Below are 18,500 nucleotides of genomic sequence, written 5' to 3' on the forward strand. Positions count from 1 at the left end.
GCCTCTGAATGTGAAGGACTCAATGAATATGCCACAGGAGTGACTGGTAGAGCTTGAAATGGCCATAAAGAGTGGATGTTAATTACAAACATGATTTTATGTGTGATTTGTTTAAGAATGAGAATAAAGGTATCATTTTGAGACCCAGCCGTGTCTCTATCGCCTGATAATAATGCAGGAGATAGCATTATTTTTCAAGTAGAACAACTCGTCGTGCCGTCTAGTTGTTCCACTTAAAATAATGCTATCCTCCCATGTTATGTCAGCGATAGACACACGGCTGTGTCTCAAAACGATGTGATAAGCTCATCTTGATAAACGTATCAATCGTCTGGCTATCAGCCTAGTTTCTTTTTGACAAGATAATGTTGCTCATGTTTCCTCCGCCATTGATACAGATTTGAAGTGATGGTTTGTTTACTATTACAAGATCTTATAGATGTTTTGGGCTTCAAGCAATCCCAGGGTCCGACTATTTTCTTATTTTTAGCCCGTATCATGCAGATGGAATTTCCAATTATATTGCAATCATTTTTTTCCATAATTGAAATCTTGTGAGAAGTTGGTTTTATACAGAAGATATGCTATCTACTGAAGACAGCAATAAACAGGTAGTTACAGAAGATATGCTATCTACTGAAGATAGCAATAAAGTAGTTACAGAAGATATGCTTTTATTATGATGTGTTGATTACTTCGTATGATGCAACTTGTTATTTACAGATGTTGAAACAAATTTGAGGGTAAAAGTCGTCTTTAGGGATTTCAATCCATGTATTCCTTTCATACATATCTTTCAGACATGGATTTCTGAAAGGTAATACTATATTGCTATTTAAATAGACATTTTCTATGTATTGACACTGTGCCATATCTTGGTTAGGGATAGGAGATTGCTTTAGGGCACAAACCAAATTGTCAATGATGCCTTATCAATGTAGTTAGTTCGTCACATGGAAGCTAATCTGGTTAACCCCTCCAGTCCCTTCTGTAGGGAAAGCGGTAATGGGTCCAAATTATTAATTTATTATTGATGGTTTTCGTAAGAATAAAGGGTCTATCCTTCATGTAACTGAATAAAGAAGAAACATAATCAACAAAAACCTGCTCCTTTTCTCTACGAAAAGCTATCCCAGTTGAAATTCAACCCCGGAAGATATGACCTTAATCTCCCACACAGAGGATGTAGATGGGCAGTTCTGTAGTTGTGGATGTACATTCAGGAGACTTTGAGGACCCAAAACTTCTAAATTATTGAGGCTTTTGGATTTTGAACTCTTGTATTTGAAGTATCTCTGATAGAAGTGTAAAACCTGACAATTAAATCCAATCCCATTATCAGTTGGCATGACAGGTCACAAAAAACACCTCCGTTGCGGACGTACTGTTCACAGAAAGTGAATTTGATGGGGTTTGCATCAAAATGAAGCATTCGTAAACTGCCATAAATTGATGTAAAAATAATCTTATTGAAAATTGCCGACATGTGACTCATTCACCTTGATCATATTGTCATGTGTTTTTTGGAAAAGATCAGCACAGTGATCAGCACAGTGAACAAACATTCTTCATTACAGGCAAAAATGCTTTTATGATAGCCAGCTTTATCGATTAGAAATAACTGTTTGGCTTCTATACAACCAGAAACACCCAGCCGTATTCAGTGTATTGCTTTTCTCTCTGCTCTAAGTTGAAATCTACATCAATGTAGACTTTGCTACCATACTTATTATTAATGCTACTTCCGTCAGCCACTACTACTACTAGGTATAATTGGACTTATCAGTTGAATGTTAATATACTTCCAATATTGAAAAAACTAGAATTCTAGCATTTTGAGATTGAGAATTTGTTTCCACTTTTTTTATTAAATCTGTCTGTCGTTTGGAGTGGACGTCATTAGCCCATTTAGTTTAACGTCATGGATATGTCTGCTTTGATCCATATGGCTATTTTACACACAGTCTAATGGGCTCTTCTAGTTACAATCCACACACCCCCTATGAAAGACATGACCTTAATGCTCTGCGTGCTAGCCATAGGCCTCAACATAAAAAGTCCAAGTTTTGAGATTTTTGTCAAAATATCAAGAGCTATCTTAAGAACTACTGAACCAATACTAGGCTTGTTTGTACTCATGTTAATGCATTTTTCATGCTGATTTCATATATGGTCATGAAAATTTACATTTCTGAATTTTTTGAATTTAAAAAGAAAATTGAAACATGTCGTCTGCAGTCGACACCCGCGTGAAGAGAGTTAATATCCTACACAAGGGGTGTAGACTTCATTGAGCCAGCCATTCAGGTAACCCCAAATTCACACTCCAGGTTTGGAAGAATAAGGTCAGGCGTTCCATAGGGGTGTATGTATTTCATCTGGAATAGCCAAGTGGGCTTCCTATCAAAGTATCCTCCTCCGCCTTAGATATGAGATGAATATATTTCATGATTAAGCAAAATCAGTCGCTTGTTCAACAACATATGAGGACAAAATTAATGGTTGGCAAATCCTCTGTGATAGTCACATAATGTGACTTCTTGACATTTGTCAATGCTGGTTGCAGCAGATTGATGGTTTGTAATGTGTCCTAAATGAATTACAGAATTGATTTTTTACTAGCTACTGAAAGCTACTATACATGGAAAACTGAAAATATTTAGTACACTTTGAAATTAAAATGCACTCTGTACACATTGAATTTATTGCAAACCAGAAACAATTGTTTAAAAATCCCGCATTTCGTAAGTGTTAGTAAAAACTACAACTCCATTTGAATTCTGCTTTCTACTGAAGATAGCAATTAATAATATAGACTTCACCTCACCTAGGCTGTTTCATCCTCTGTTGTATGAAGCCCTCTTCAAGAACCTTCCATTTCTGTCTGTATTGTGTACTCTTGCCCAAGTAGCACCTGTGCTGTTTTAGCTTTAAGTACTCTTTGCCATCTGCATCTTTGCCCTCCTCTTCTTCACTTTCTGGTTCTTGGTTGCCACCTGGTGCCTCTTTTTGTCCATCTGTTATCCTGGTGTCTTGCCATGTGTCCTACCCATTCCCATTTTGCATCACCAATATTTTCAATGATGTCTTTAAGTTCTGTTTCGCTTCTTACATCACTGGACTCTATCCCATGGAGTTATGTTTAGCATATGTATTTCCATAATAAGGCAAGGGAGTTTAAATGCCTTCTGTAAGAGTACCATCTACTGAAGATGGCAATATTTTATCAAAAACATAGACAATGGCATACTGTGCAAGTATTTTAGATCTTTGGAATTAAATAATTCTGAATAGGGGCTAGTTTTATGAATTGCTTTCTACTGAAGATAGCAGTAATATCTACAAGTGTAGGGGAAAGAATTACGCATAGCACACTAGCACAATATTAAACTTGAATTAATCAATTATTCATGTTTAATTGTGCTAGTGTGCAATGCGGAATTATTCTTTCCCCTAATTGATATCTTAAGAATATCAATTAAGCATCATTAATTTGATCTTGTGCGCTAGTTTGTAATGTTTGAATGTCATGATGCGTAAGCCTCTTCCCTTGTTTATCTGCAAGTGCTTAGACATAAGATACATAATTCTTAGACAATGATCCAAGACAGCTTTTTATTGAAGATGGCAATGTTTATTTGACATGCATAATTCTGATATTTTTCATGTTTCCAAGAACTGAATTTTGAAAAGAAAAAATTTATATGGAAACTTACAATAACACTAAAAAGCTACAAAAAATGACAAATGTGCTGCAGAATCTTGTTAATAGAAACTGTAATGTCAGCACCCATCCGGTCAAATTAGTGCTTTATGAACATGAACAAGTAAACATTTGGGTCAAAACCTAGTATAATGTAGTCTACTTTCTACTGAAGATAGCAATTTTTTACGCAAGGCACAAGGATGATAATAGTACATTTTGCAAATATTCTTTACATTTTGAAGCATTCATAATCTTCATAATTTTCATACAATCTTACAATTTTTGATGAAAGGAGTGTACAATTTTAGAATATATCCTACAGTAATATTGTGAAAAACAATACACTGTTAAAGTGGTTATTTTGTGCATGTAAGTATTTGCATCTTACCAATTTTTAATCATATCTCTTATTTTTAAATACGCAATTCTCATATCTGTGAATCATGGCATGTTGCCTATGGGGATTAATCTAAGGCTATTCTATACATAGAAAGAACATATTTGCATTTTATTTTCGCGGAAAATTAATGTACTACGAAAATGTCCACTTTAACAGTATACAGTTGTAGAAACTAACACTTGTAAGTAGTGGTATATGAGTAATACCTTTAAATGCTTTAATTCTAGCTGTAACATGTGATGTCTACTGAAGATAGCAAGGTAGCAATGACCCCTAATCAGATTGTTTATGTATAAATACAAATGATAATCACAAGGCTTTACTTAAGCTACTAATCTTATTTGCTGATGTTTAGTACAAGAGATGATGGTAACATGAAGGCTGTTTATCCCCAATATGGTATTTGCTTGAAATATTTGTGTGTTACTTTCCTTTTATTCTGACCTTGAACTTTAATATTCAAGACATTTGCTTGTATTTTCTTGACTTGCACCAAAAAACCACAAATCAAATTGCAGGTTTACATGTGTATCGATGATTTGCTCAAAACCCTTTAACTTTTGTGGATGGAGCTCTTCATGTTTGTATGTTTCAAAAGCACATCGATAGTAAGCACATTTTTTCACTGACTTGTTTTGCAACAAGTTTTCAAAAATGTTTTTTAAATGTTAAAACATTTTACACCTTTTTTTTCCTTTGCAATGTTTTGTGTTTTCTGGGAGTGTAATGCATCTACCTACACAAATGCACTACACTTATTTTGTATCAACATCAACAATATTCATGAAGAAATAACAAACCACGTAGAAGTAATCAAATATAATCTAAAAGTGGAAATGTTCACGCTTAATTTATTTTTGCGCTCTTCACATTTCAAGCACAAAACACCCGAATATATTCCGACACCCGAATAATGACACCCGAATATATTCCTTTTTGTGTATAGATCAATGTAGGGAAACATGGAACTACACATTTGAAAACAAGGGAAACAGTTCATAATTGGCAAAGCATGAAAAAAATCATTGCGTGAAAATTATTACTTTACAGTAGCACGCAACATTGTCTGTTGATCATGAGATTGTGGAGAGGTAAACTGGGAAGAAATTAAGCATGCAGAGTGCCATATGGAGTGAAGTGTTTCACACTGGCTAAAAACAACATGGATTGTTTTGTACGTTTTATACTTGAGAGAGTTTGCAACAAACTAACAAACTAATGAATGATGAATTGGGTGATGAGTGCATAAAAGCTGTATCTGTGAGAGCTGCTGCATGCTGGTTATGTTGTTTTAACATTATAGGGGCAAAGCCGTAGCCAGGAGGTGCTACACACCCTCCCCTCCTGACAATCTGATTAAAAAGGTCCACTTTTTCTCTAAAAACATTTGAGGATAAATTCACAGAAGGTCCACTTTTGGGCTGGCAGAACCCCTCTCCCAAATTTAAAGCAATAATGTGTGATTTGCATAAAGAATAGATTCTTATTTAAATGTTTGTTTTCACTGATCACATTATCCCCTTTCAATTTCGAGTCAAACAAATGAGGTATAACGAAGAAAATTGCAATTCATTCCAACGCCTAATGCGTGTACTACTCTCGCCAATCGTATTACATGTAACTGCACGGAGCATCGCGCTCTATGTGTGTACATACAAGCTGACATCCACGGTACATGTTAGCAAGTACTCAATTGTTGAACTCTGAATAAAACCGGTCGACCGGTTTTAATACAAAATTTAAATTTTACTGTTATTAAAGCACTTCAGGCTTAGTCTTTTACGTGGTATTTTAGTATACCACTGGGCATTATAATTATGCAAAAAGTAAAATTGAGGGTGTCGCTGTGAAGCAAATCACACATGGCTTTAATCTTGGCTACAGGCCTGTATAAAAAATCGAAAAATGCAGATATTTATAGTGCACTATGCACTATGCACATGCATAAACCAACAAAATCTTAGCGCAATATACAGGAATTTGGCCTAAGAGGCCCTTATAGAGCATATAATTGAGCAAAAATAGGGTTGTAAGGGGGTAATGCAACTTTCAAGGGGGGGACATTTGACAATAATGGGGTAAGAAGTACAAAAAGGCTTCAATGATAGGGCTGCTGGCATCCCAGGGGGACAGGATGTAGGAAGGAGCTGCCTCCCCCTTGCCACCCCCTCCCCCAACTACGCCACTGACACTGATGGTTGTAGCATTTGAAAATGGCAGTGCATAATAGAATCACACCTTCAGCATTAGCATAACAAGACAGAGTAAAGAATGCACTAGGAGACGGTTGCTTTTAGGGCTCATATTGAAATTCCCTTACACAGGAAGGTGTGCGCCATCCTGCAGCTTTCCTATGCTAGCCTTCTTTTGTTAAAATCCTGTGTGATTATAACACTGCAATTAGCCACTTAAATTAGGAGCGCGCTTTCCTGGGTTGTCTCAGCCATAGACAGTTTGTTTTCTTCCCATTCGTCATTGACCACTTCAAAAGGCAGGGTGTATCACTGATGCATATAATCCATCTTTATAATCCGTTTTATGACCGAGCTTTCCTGAGGCGTGGGCTTAGTGAGGGGAATCCTGCCTTCTTTCTGTGTGAAAGCGTGGTAGGGTATTTCAATATGAGCCCTTAACTAAAACAGCTCTGAGCGTCTTTTCAGTTGTTTCAGAGAGTTGCAATTTGGAGCGAGGCCTCAACTAAAAGCAGCTAAATAGGTTATACTTGTTCTACTAGTGCAGTCATATGATCAGTCAGCTTCAAGTGCTTAGTCTAACATGTTTATTTCTTGCATTCGTTAATTGTATCGTGTTATTATGCTACACACGTAGCAACATAACTTCCAGCATACAAAGAGAACAGTAGATTCACAGATGTCTGTTCCTAAAAAGGGCTTAGTAATTTAAAGCCAATAAGCACCAAGTACGTGCATTCAGAGAACAAAATTGTAGTGACATTCATCTAAAAATTGTGCATGTGAATTTCATTGCGGTCCAGACATTTTGCTGTGCATGAAAATGAATAATTCAGGTTGAAATATAGAGTCAAATGAAGTAATATAATTTTACTTCTTCTGATATAGTATAGATTGGTAAAGAGTGTGATGTGGAGGGATCACAAAGTTTGTTAAATTATTTGTCAAATTAAATGAGGACACCGTGGCTCAGTGGTTACGTCCTTGGACTCATAATCTTAGAGCTTACTCGACGTGCATTGGTTCGAGTCCCCGTCCAACCACCGTGTTGCGCCCTTGGGCAAGGCGCTTTGCCTCGCTTGCCCACCACACCCAGGTGTAATGGGAAGCTGTTAGGGGTAGTCACAGTCGTTGTACTGATGAACCCTGCGCCAATTGAAGGCTGCAAATGTGGTTCCGACATATTCTAATAACGGCAGAATAAATGTAAAGCGCTTTGAGGCTGTTTACGGCATTTAAAAGCACTATATAAATATCTACTTTTATTTATTATTTTATTTGTTTGGAAGTGATGGAGGGGTGTGTCTTCGGAATGGAATAAGAGCTTGAAAAAGGTGGTCTTGAGGGCGGCACCAGTTCCTGTACCTGGACCTGAAGATATACGTTGTACCCCCTTCTCCTGCATTGGCCCTAATTCTTTTCATATGTGTGGACCTATAACATTATTATTCTTTGCACTGAAATAAAGCACACTTGTGCATAATGTGACCTGCTACCAAAAAATGAGTGTAAAATTGCAAGGTGGTATATTCGAGATGTCCTGGCTGCTGCGTTGGTGCTCTTTGTTTCACATGCACCTCTTCAAGCCAATAGTATGTCTGTATGGCCCATTGTTCCCCCATCCACAATGGACATACTACTGTCTTCTGTAGATGCGCGGCAAACAAAGGACATCATGAACAGGCCAGGATGCCTCGAAACTACCAACCTGCGACTTAACGCTCGTTTCATATCAAAATTACATGTGTACGTCTGATATCTTCTTGAGTTGTATTATTAACCCCATGCACGGCCACGGATATTATATTTATGAGTAAGTTGTTTGTAAACACGTTATAATCTGATTAGAGTTTGGCCTCACATGGGTATTGTCAGCCTGGAGTAAAAGTATTAAAATAAACCAGATAATATTGCTTCATATATATATATGTATATATCATGCGGAATGACAATACAAAACATCTTCCTTAATACGTCAGAGAATAATGACGTCTCAGTGCGATCATGTGCGTGAATCATGTTTGCGATTAATAGGGAAGATTACTTGGAAATAACTGAAATGACCTATAAATGAGAGAAAAACAGGTTTCAATGACAAACGTTGAGAATAACAGATATTTTGTCATAAACAGATAAAACAGATAATATAATAAAAAAATCACTTCAGGAAGAGAAGGAAAGAAAACCCTGTGACCAGTTGTCTTAGGACATTTAAATAAAGGCACTTAATTTAATGCCCACATGACCAGATGGATAATAGTAAATATTAGCCATGTTACTGCAAAACAGCCCACTCTTTCACATCTCGGCAACACACCACTTTTTCGAAAACATTCGCTTAAGGTTAGAAAAGGGGGACAGAAAATGTTTTAATGACGGGTTATTTGATATAAAATGTTGTAATAACATTCAGCAGTATTTTGAAAACTTACTGCAAAGCATTCTAATATATTTATTTGTCAAATGTTAGTCAAATTTCATCCCCACCCCCATTTTTCAATGTTGAAGGGTCTTATGTACCTGTTGACAACATGGCTTTGACCAACATTGAACTTGGGGAGTAGGGGCAGATATATACCAAAAGACAATCAAAGTGTATATGTGCCTTCTTTTTGTCTTCCAAGATTGTAGGTATGAATTGGTGGGATTGGTAATTCCGAAATCCTGAAATCCCCCCACCTTTCTGCAAAATGGCTCATTTTTTGTTCTTTTCAGCCACTTTTTGACAATTCAGGCTGATTGCCCCTCCCCCCACATTTCAAGCCAGATTGGCACTAATGCCTGTGAGAGAAAAACAGAAGTAACCAAAAGAATCATTTACGTAGGAGTAAATACTGAATTGGTCAATATTCATATGCTATCAATTTGTATTTCAATCTGTTCAATAAATGATGTGAGACTTGATATCCATTGTCAGTGAATAATACTTGGATTATTTCTTGATATTTGAATTTGATAGAAATATAATTAAAGTAGGTCAACTTTCACACTATCACCAATGATCTCATTTCCAAGGGCTCAATTCGATAACTTCCATTAACAGTCACAGGTTGGAAGCTAACCTCGAGTTGTGGGGATGAGTTATTGTATCTTTTATGGGGTTAAAGAACTGTTGCCTCAAGGATGAACACAGGGTTGCCAAAAGATTTCAGCCCGAATCGCAGGTCAAATAATCGAAAAGTCTCCCAATTTTTCCTCTTTACCATTGGTTTCTATGGGGCAGGACACTATCGGAAGTCGTGGGAGCCAATGTTGAAAAGTCCACCACATTTTTTCTTAACCATTGGTTTCTATGGGACAGGAAATTGTCAAAAGTCGCCCAATTGGGCTACCAAATCGCGGGTTTGGCAACCTTGGATGAACGTGTTTGAGTTCCTAAGTGTTTGTTTGTTGAAAGAACTTGAGTGGCTCATTTATATGCAAAGGACACATCTAGGCAATAGAAGGGAGTTAGTTGTTTTTCCCCGGTGTATGATTAGGTAAAGGTTATGCTAAAACTATAAACACTCAAAAGCCTGCAGCTTTGCAGTGGCATACCCCAGAGAGACCCTCTGTGAGAAGTCTCCCCCCCCCCCTGTGGGATGTTAGCCACATTTGAGATTTTTAGGCCTTTTTTGTACTTTTTTAGCAATGTTCCTCAAAATTTGACCCCTGTGAAGTTTCCTTTGCTCCTCTTTTGCCACCCCATCTGAAAAAGTCCTGGCTTTGCTACTGCAACTGTGTAGCAATACCAGAATGCTATGGAGGGGGGAGTATCCTACTGTACTGTCACCACTGGCCAAACAATTATTCAACCATGTTTAGATGGATGATAGTGAAAACTGTTTTCTGAATTGTTATCAAAATTTATCTGGTGTTTTTGACAGTGTTAAATCTGGTATCATTGATTCCAACATAATCAAATGTTTAATTTCAATATTTTGTTGAAGCGTTCTATGATAAGGATAATGAACTGAGTGCAATGCATTCGTCAAGATAATCGCACGCGCCGTGGAGTTATTGCATTTAGCTCGAGAGCCGATAAGAGCTAAATGCAATAACTCCATGCAATTATCTTGACGAATGCATTTGCACGAGTACATTATCCGTCATACACTTTTGAGTGTAGGCCTATTAAAACAATAGGCAATATTAATTGCTGCATTCATTATATTAGTTTTAATATTAGGAAAATATCTTACATTTTAAAAACACCGTCAGGACATTGACCAGCTACGTAGCATTTAACTGGTAAAGAAAATCAATCCCTGTATAAGTTAGCTATCAATGGTATCGATTAAGCCCATACGTCATACTTTAGTAACTTATTCACGCATGGTTTGTAACCAATTGACTTTATGTTGTGATCATTTAATATCGTGGTTTCGAACACAGAGAGCACTGAACCAGTTCACCTGGAAACGATCGATTTAGATGTCCGACTAGTACTACGGTGAATATCAACTGGACTTTATAGCTCTATAATTTGAACTTTAAAATCTACTTATATTAAAACACACGACATTGGGATTTAACAATTTGTTTAGTATTATAATAGGCCTTCAAACACATGTGTTTGAAGGCCTATGGTATTATAAAGCATGATCATGATATTATGCGCTAGTGTGTGTTTCCCGGGCCCGGCTATGTTATTTTAGATATAGGCCTACATGTATTTCATTTGTAAAATGCTGAATATTTTGCAATGGTGTCATCTTGTATAATTATGATCCACCTGTTTTTGGCCCTTTTAATTAATAGAAGCTCGATTATTCTCATTTGATGTTTGATTTATTTGAGGTCATTAATCATAATTTATGACAATGATATTTGCACGACGATTGCCGAATAGGGTGCAACTCTACTAGTATTATTACAAGACTGCCCTACCCCAACCCTAAACCCTAACCCTAAACTCCGTGAACGAGGACTGGACTAAAGTCTAGCGAGTTGCACCCTATTCGGTAATTGTACCCTATTATAGAACACCGTTTGTAACTATACCATTTTAACACCACAGAATGTATATTCGTACTTTTTTTGATGGTATATATATCGAACAGACAATTATATAGTTATGTGACCTCTGTGTCGAAAGCGTCACCTAACTCTACTATATGGTTATGTGAAAGTAGTATTTCTAGTATTTGAGCGTGCACGTAGGGTACCTGCAGGTAATATGGGACCATTAAGGACGTTTAGCTTATGTGCATAAAAACTATAGAAGATATGCCCAAAAGAGATTGTTATGATGAACAACCTGTCCTTTAAGATTAATAAAACAGGCAATGTTATCTTGTTTGTATGTTTGTTTGGACGCTATGACGTCAAAATGATGTCATCGTCAAGTGTCCCATATTACCTGCATGTGCAGGTAATATGGGACACTGTGTTATCTCTATGGTGAAAATCAAAATGTTCAGAAAATCACTCTTTTGTTCGAAAAACATTTTTGTTACATGATTTTGAATGTTAAATGCAAATTTCAACAAGAAAATTCAATTTTCTAAATAGTTTTGCTTTTCGCATTGACAATGCACACAATTTCCTATGTGTCCCATATTACCTGCACCCATTCAGTTGAAAATCAGAGAAAATAATCATTTATAAAGGAAAGTGCCACTTTTCAGTGGAATTTTACCTGCTGATAAGCTTAACCCATCACCTAAAGATCATAAAAAGTGACAAATGCACACTCAGTACCAGAGTATTTGGATACACAATCATAAAATGTGGCATCATTGATTTTATATCAGGCCAAAAAAACAACGTAAATTTTTGGGCAATTTCACTCTTTTTGGCATTGATTTCCAAGAGTTTGATACACAGACTCCAAAACTGCATTTCTAGAAGCACAATTGATGTCTCTAAACACTTAACAAATCAACTTAAAGTGTGTACCTTCTCTAAGCTACTTTTTGTTAAAATGAAAACAGGTGTCCCATATTACCTGCTGTCCCATATTACCTGCAGCTACCCTATTATCTAGAATCTATTGTTTAGCGTGCAGGTTTTAGATAATGCATTGTTTAGCGTGCAGGTTTATATAATTTGGGCTGTGAAGGGTAGTTCGCGAAAATAATGCACGGGAGAAGAATACATAACAATGAATAGAAACGGGCACTAGAAGTGTATGAAATGATAACATCATAGTGCTATGCACTTTGTCAATGTCATAATTGGAAATGCTACTTAATGAATAAATTGTTTGCAGAAAGCTTGTTTTTAATGTAGCTACCTAAAGCTGTTGGATTTTTCTCCTATGGAAACCTAAAATATTGTGATATTGTCTTATTGAAGGAAGAAAACTTTTTTCCAAGAGCCTTCTCAGAGCCTAGAGTGTCAAGAAAGGGATTATTTGCAGATAGTGAATACATCATATCTTAACTGATTTACACTTGGTTTACACACCTGTTTAAAACGATTGACTTTGTTGTGTGGTCATTTTGATTGTGGTTCCGTACATGAATAGCGTGAACCAGTTGACCTGGCAAGGATCAATATTTATGTCCCACTATAACGTCTAACTGCTCAATGAAATTGACAATAGGTTAATTGCATGTATATTCCATGTGTTCATGAAGGAAAGACACAAAGCGATGTTGCAGATTTTAGTAACAACCCTAAAAAATGCCCAAATGTTTCTCTTATCAGGATAAATAAATGTCATTTAGCACATTTTATAACAAACTCTCTTATTATTTTATTTCCATACTCTACAGGTGTGCAACTCTGTGGTTGATGTGGCTGTTATGCAAGAAGCCCATGGCCTCATCATGGACATGCTGGCGGATCCAGCAATCCCCAGCAGCGTCATCAGTGGTCTCAAGACGGTCAGCTCGCTACTCAGTCCCCCGTCAAGTTTCAACACGCTACAGCGACCCAACATCAGTCCATTGGTGGCGCTTACGAGAGTCGCTCTGCCGACATGGAGGATTCTCCATATGGTGGCGGGGAAAGACCACTATCTTTACCAAAGGTATGTGACAATGGGCTATTCCAGTTGAAATCCATACACCCCTTAATCTCCTGCACAGGGAATGTGAATTTCAAATGGAGTTAACCTGAACGAGTGACTCCATTTGAAATCTACACTCCTTGTGTGGGAGATTAAGATTGTGTCTTCCATAGGGGGTGTATGGATTTCAACTGGAATAGCCAGATATTTGACTGACCGTTTTGTCAGTTTACATGTCTGAACTTCTCTCTCCATCCTGATTTGGCAGGGAAAGTAACTTTTGGCATTGGTCTATTCCAGCTGAAATCCAATATACCAGGTTATACCCCTATGGAAGATATGACCTTAATCTTCCACACAGGTGAATTTTGAAATCTGCACTCCTGTGTGTAAGATTAAGGTATGTCTTCCATAGCAGGGTGTATGGATTTTAAATGGAATTTTGCTTCCTCATGTGGAAAATTTTACTATCTTGGTGTGAACACAGATGGTGTGAATGATGGCCCATCTTTCTGTGTAATAAAAATCTTCCAGTCCTGTCCTCTAATGGGATGGATAATTTCGAGGGGTCAGTGACACAAAGTAACTCCATTTTTTACGAAAATTAGATTTTGATATCAAAATGTTCAGAAACATGAGCAATTTCCAATAAACACAGAGAAGTAATTCCATTTAGCACCCCATTGAAATCAATGGCCAGTAAAACATAGACCTAACTACAAAAGTCAATGTGGACAATTATCTATTTTTTCTCAGAATGGCCAAAATGGAGTTAACGTCTTTCTGTCAATGACCTCTCAATTTATCCTTTGAATTCAAAGAACTATGGTTTCTGTGCAACATTTTTTATCACCAAAGACCTAATTGCATGGTGTGGTTTATATTGCAGCGACTTCGGCGGAGTCTTCCACCAAGCCTCATCAGGAGGATGTCAACAACATGGACAACCACTACCTCAGCAACAGGTGAGATGTGGCCCCTTCAAGGCTGCCCCTCTTAAAATGTTTGCTACCCTGAGTAGTTTCCTATATTTATTAAACAGCCTGTCACTTTCGAATGTCATTGTTCATAAGTGGTTATTACTGCTATCAAAGCGAGAAACCTTTGGAATAATTTCTTTTGATGGACCATAATAATAATATCTTTTTTTTTAAACGAAAGTTTTTCTCCTGAGTGTAAAAACCTCCAAAGTGCCTTTTTTATATTTTATAGTCTTCTTGCACTGACTAGGTATATCCCGACCGATAATAAGGCATTTTGGGAGGCTACAAACGAGAGATTTAGAGATTCAAACCAGTATAGGAATAGTTGTTGAAGGACATTTGCGTGACCATCTGACCATTTATATATTCATTGCATTTCAGTCTGCATAACCGACAAGTTCTGTAGGTAAAGGTCTCATAGCCTCAGGTGTCTCTCTTGACAACCTGCCATTTTCAAAATGTAATTATACATAAGTGGTTATTACTGCAATCATAGTAGAACCCAATGGAATCATTTCTTTTGATGGAGCATAATATTTAAAACAAAACAAAAAGTTTTCTCTTGGGTGTAAAAACCTCCAAAGTGTCTTCTTGCACTGACTGGGTATATCCCAAGTGATAATATGGGCATTTTGGGAGGATACAAACGAGATAGAGGGATTTAGAGATTCAAACAGGTATAGGAATAGTCGTTGAAAGTCAGTTGAGTGACCATATATATTCATGGCATTTCAGTCTGCATAAACTGACAAGTTCCTGTAGGTAAAGGTCTCATAAACCTCAGGTGTCTGTCCTCTTGATTCCCACAGAGACAACTGACCACAACTGCCTCCCCAAGTTAAAATGGTTTATCTGTGAATCAATGGCATGACAGGTACTGCCTTTTAACTAGGGAGGCTGATGTTCTTGTGTTAGTCTACTGACTCTACTCACAAAGTATGCAATACCCGCAATACATCTTTCCTAGTTAAAATGGTGTATCTGTTAAATAATGGTATAGTAGGTACTGTCCTTTTACATAGGATCCTGTTGTTCTTGAATCAGTCTACTTCATGCAGTACATGCATCATTATCATCTCCATACGGGTGTTGACTGCAGATGACAAATTCCAAATATTCTTGAAAATTTAAATATTTCAGAATTGTGCAAATGCATAACCATATTTGGAATCAGCATGAAAAATGCATTAAAATGAGTACAAACAAGCCCAGTATTGGTTCAGTGGTTCTTGAGATAGCTCTTGATATTTTGGGAAAATATCCCAAAACTTTTTGTGCTGAAGCCAATCGCTTATAGCACACAGAGCATTAGTAGCATAGAAGATACCTTTCATTGATCTGCAGGGATGCAAATTGTCAGGATTAATCATGAATTTAGGATTTTTTTAATGTTTCCATCGCTGTACAAATAGTATAGGAAAATTTAGGTTTTCAGGATTTTTTCCAACATTTCAGAATTTTTGGTTAACTCCTAATTTCATCCTTAGGTCTTGGAAACAATATGTTTGAATGGTTTTTAATTAATTTGACCCCAGAGTAAAATAATACTGCATTTTTTTTTTTTTTTGTGGACATTTCTCCTGTAATATGTGACGCAATCAAGCAAAATGAGTTGTATCTTTCTAAAATAATTGGTTTTGAGTTAGTGACGGAAACAAGTAAAACACCCTCATTGTATTTCTTTGTTTTAGCAACTTGAAAATAAGCATATGTCAAGAACTGTAATTCCATATTGTTAATAGCGGGATATTTTAGCGGTCTTACTTTTTGCGAGCAGTTAACAGTTTTTCGTTAACTGTTCGGAAAATTAAGCATTTTCTTCTATTATCAGTTTCAAACAGTTACACATCGAAGCTGATATTTTATATTTTTAATATATATACATTTAAATTTTCGGTTTTGAAAATTTAAACCTCACAAAAAAGTCCAGCTATACAGTAAAGAAAATGTGATGAGTTTGTACATCAAATAATTTGTTTGGTCTGATTACGTCATACATTTTGTTTTGATAACCAACTGTTGAAATATTAGTAAATATTTAGCAGTTGATTTTTCTTCAAAATTTGAAATAATTTTGCAATAATTTGCAAAATTGTAATTCCCACAGACATACATGGTTATTGAATATTTTTCAAGCATTACTTGAAGCAACAGGTTTTCAGGGATTGAAGCTTGTTATTTGCGCTAATCATAGAGAGGTTTTTAGACGATGACGCACGATCGAAATTATCAAGAGGATAGGTTAATCTCATCTGATACCATCAAAAGTCTTGAGTACAGCCGACAATTCTATCTTTGAAAGAAGTAGATGAAAATAAGGGAGCGATCGTTATTTATGACAGAGGGGGGAATGGGAAAATTTAGGGGTGAACACAAATTTTTTTTGGGGTCTTTAGGGGGGAACCTGAAATTTTTAGTTGAACCAGGAGGGGGGATTGTTACATTTTAAATGGAGAAAATTGGGAAAACCAGGGGGAACGCGAAAATTTTGAGCGGACGCGAGGGGGGAACGCGAAATTTGTTGTCGATATTTTTTCCAAAACGCCCATTCCCCCCCCCTGCCGTAAATAACGATCGGTCCCTAATATATTTGAATCTTTCACAATAGACAGGTTATTCTCAGGAACCACTGACCTCATTCTGGTTGTGTTTTTACACTTTATGGTCACGAGTTCAGATGTAATAACCTAATGTATTTCCATATTTCTCAATTTAAGATAATTTGAGGGTTGAGAGCCAGTGTGAGTTAAGGCTTTCTGGCTCTCAAGCCTTGATATAGGCAAATATTACTGGTTAAATATGAAGAAGGTAATTAGAAAATATGTGCTATTTTTGATCAGAGTTTCAAAACTTTAACTTGGAATTTTCTTAAGTAGGGTGTCTGTTTAAAGCCAGCTTAACTCAAAAAGTTTGAAAATGGTTTTGAATCTGAACTCTTCACATACTCCCAGCAAATTGCAGTATTGGATTATAAAGATAAAACTGTTTGAAATCACATTAAATTTTATTCAATCATTACTTTTTCGATCATTCCAATTTATTACTCTACAGCTAATGAAATTCTGCACATATTCATATCGATTTCATTGCTTTGAATTAATTGTAATCAAGTTTTGACATCCTTAAAGTAATATTTATGATTATCACAGACAGGGATTGTAAATTTCAAATGGGGTTACCTGAATGGGTGACTGTGTTTGAAATCCACACCCCCTGTGTGGGAGATTAAGTGCACATCTTCCATAGGGGGTGTATGGATTTTAAATGGAATAGCCCAATATACTTACCTACAATTGCTCTCTTTCATTATTCAGGCATGCCTACCCTGGAACCACAGCCACTACGAACCAGAAGCTCTAGTTTCAGACACAACCGTGACAACTCAACCAGTCCATCTGGCAGTAGGGCCAGTAGTCCATCACCAACTTCACCCCAACAGGTGGTAGTCAACTCCAGTGCCAAAGGTCGCTCATTCTCTGTTGGAACCAGCGGTTTGAGTCCACGATCACGAGACCGCAGTCCGAGTCCACTTCTCTTACCCGACGGCAATAAACAACGGTCTTCGTCCCTATCACCGCGACAACTAGCCTCCGGTCGTCTACACCTCGACGACAAATCACAGAGTGGCATTCAAGATGTTGAATTCATGGAAGAAGATACACAGCCGATTCCGATGGGACCGGTCACATTGAGTGTATCGCCGTCATCACCGACGGAAAAAACTAAATCGGAGAACGATGATGCAGAATTACCTAATGGTGATTCATCTGATGGTGCTTCTGAACATAAACATGTTGTAGATAATAGTAAAAATGAAGCAGAAGAAAGAACTGCTGCTGCTGTATCGGAGAAAACTCCGAGAAAAAGGAACAGTGTGACAATAAGTGACAAAGCCATTGTGATTGAAGATTCAGGGACAAGGATAGTGCCAACAGAAGGTGCAGATGATATTGATGATGATGAGGTAGGAGTATCACCAGGGTAGGGGTGAGAGTGCCCCCTGGGTGGGGAGGGGTAGGGGTGTAGTGGTATTGTGATGATCAGTGTAATGGCACTGTAATTAAAGATTCAGGGACAAGGTGCAAATGATATTGATGAAGATGAGGTATGAGTATCCCCAGGGTAGGGGAGAAAGTGCCCCCTGGGTGGGGTTAGGGTAGGAGTGTAGCATGATAAGTAAGCAAAAGAGAGCAACAAGCAGGGTTAGCTAACTGTGCAGCGCAGTACTGTCGGCGATGATCACCATTAAAAATCGATATGCTGCCCTCTAGAGCTAAATCCC

At 37.2% G+C, this 18,500-nt stretch overlaps 1 protein-coding gene across 1 annotated transcript in view; it reads left to right on the plus strand.

Moving 5' to 3' along the window:
* LOC140166388 (cGMP-inhibited 3',5'-cyclic phosphodiesterase 3A-like) overlaps nt 1–18,500 on the plus strand; it is a 225,972-nt gene that overhangs the window by 124,576 nt on the left and 82,896 nt on the right. The window contains 4 exon segments of the mRNA XM_072189839.1: nt 13,000–13,185; nt 13,188–13,256; nt 14,125–14,200; nt 17,533–18,182. Of these exon segments, the coding sequence (XP_072045940.1) occupies nt 13,000–13,185; nt 13,188–13,256; nt 14,125–14,200; nt 17,533–18,182 (981 nt within the window).

This window comes from Amphiura filiformis, chromosome 12 (assembly GCF_039555335.1).
Source record: "Amphiura filiformis chromosome 12, Afil_fr2py, whole genome shotgun sequence".
NCBI classification, from domain to species: Eukaryota; Metazoa; Echinodermata; class Ophiuroidea; order Amphilepidida; family Amphiuridae; genus Amphiura; species Amphiura filiformis.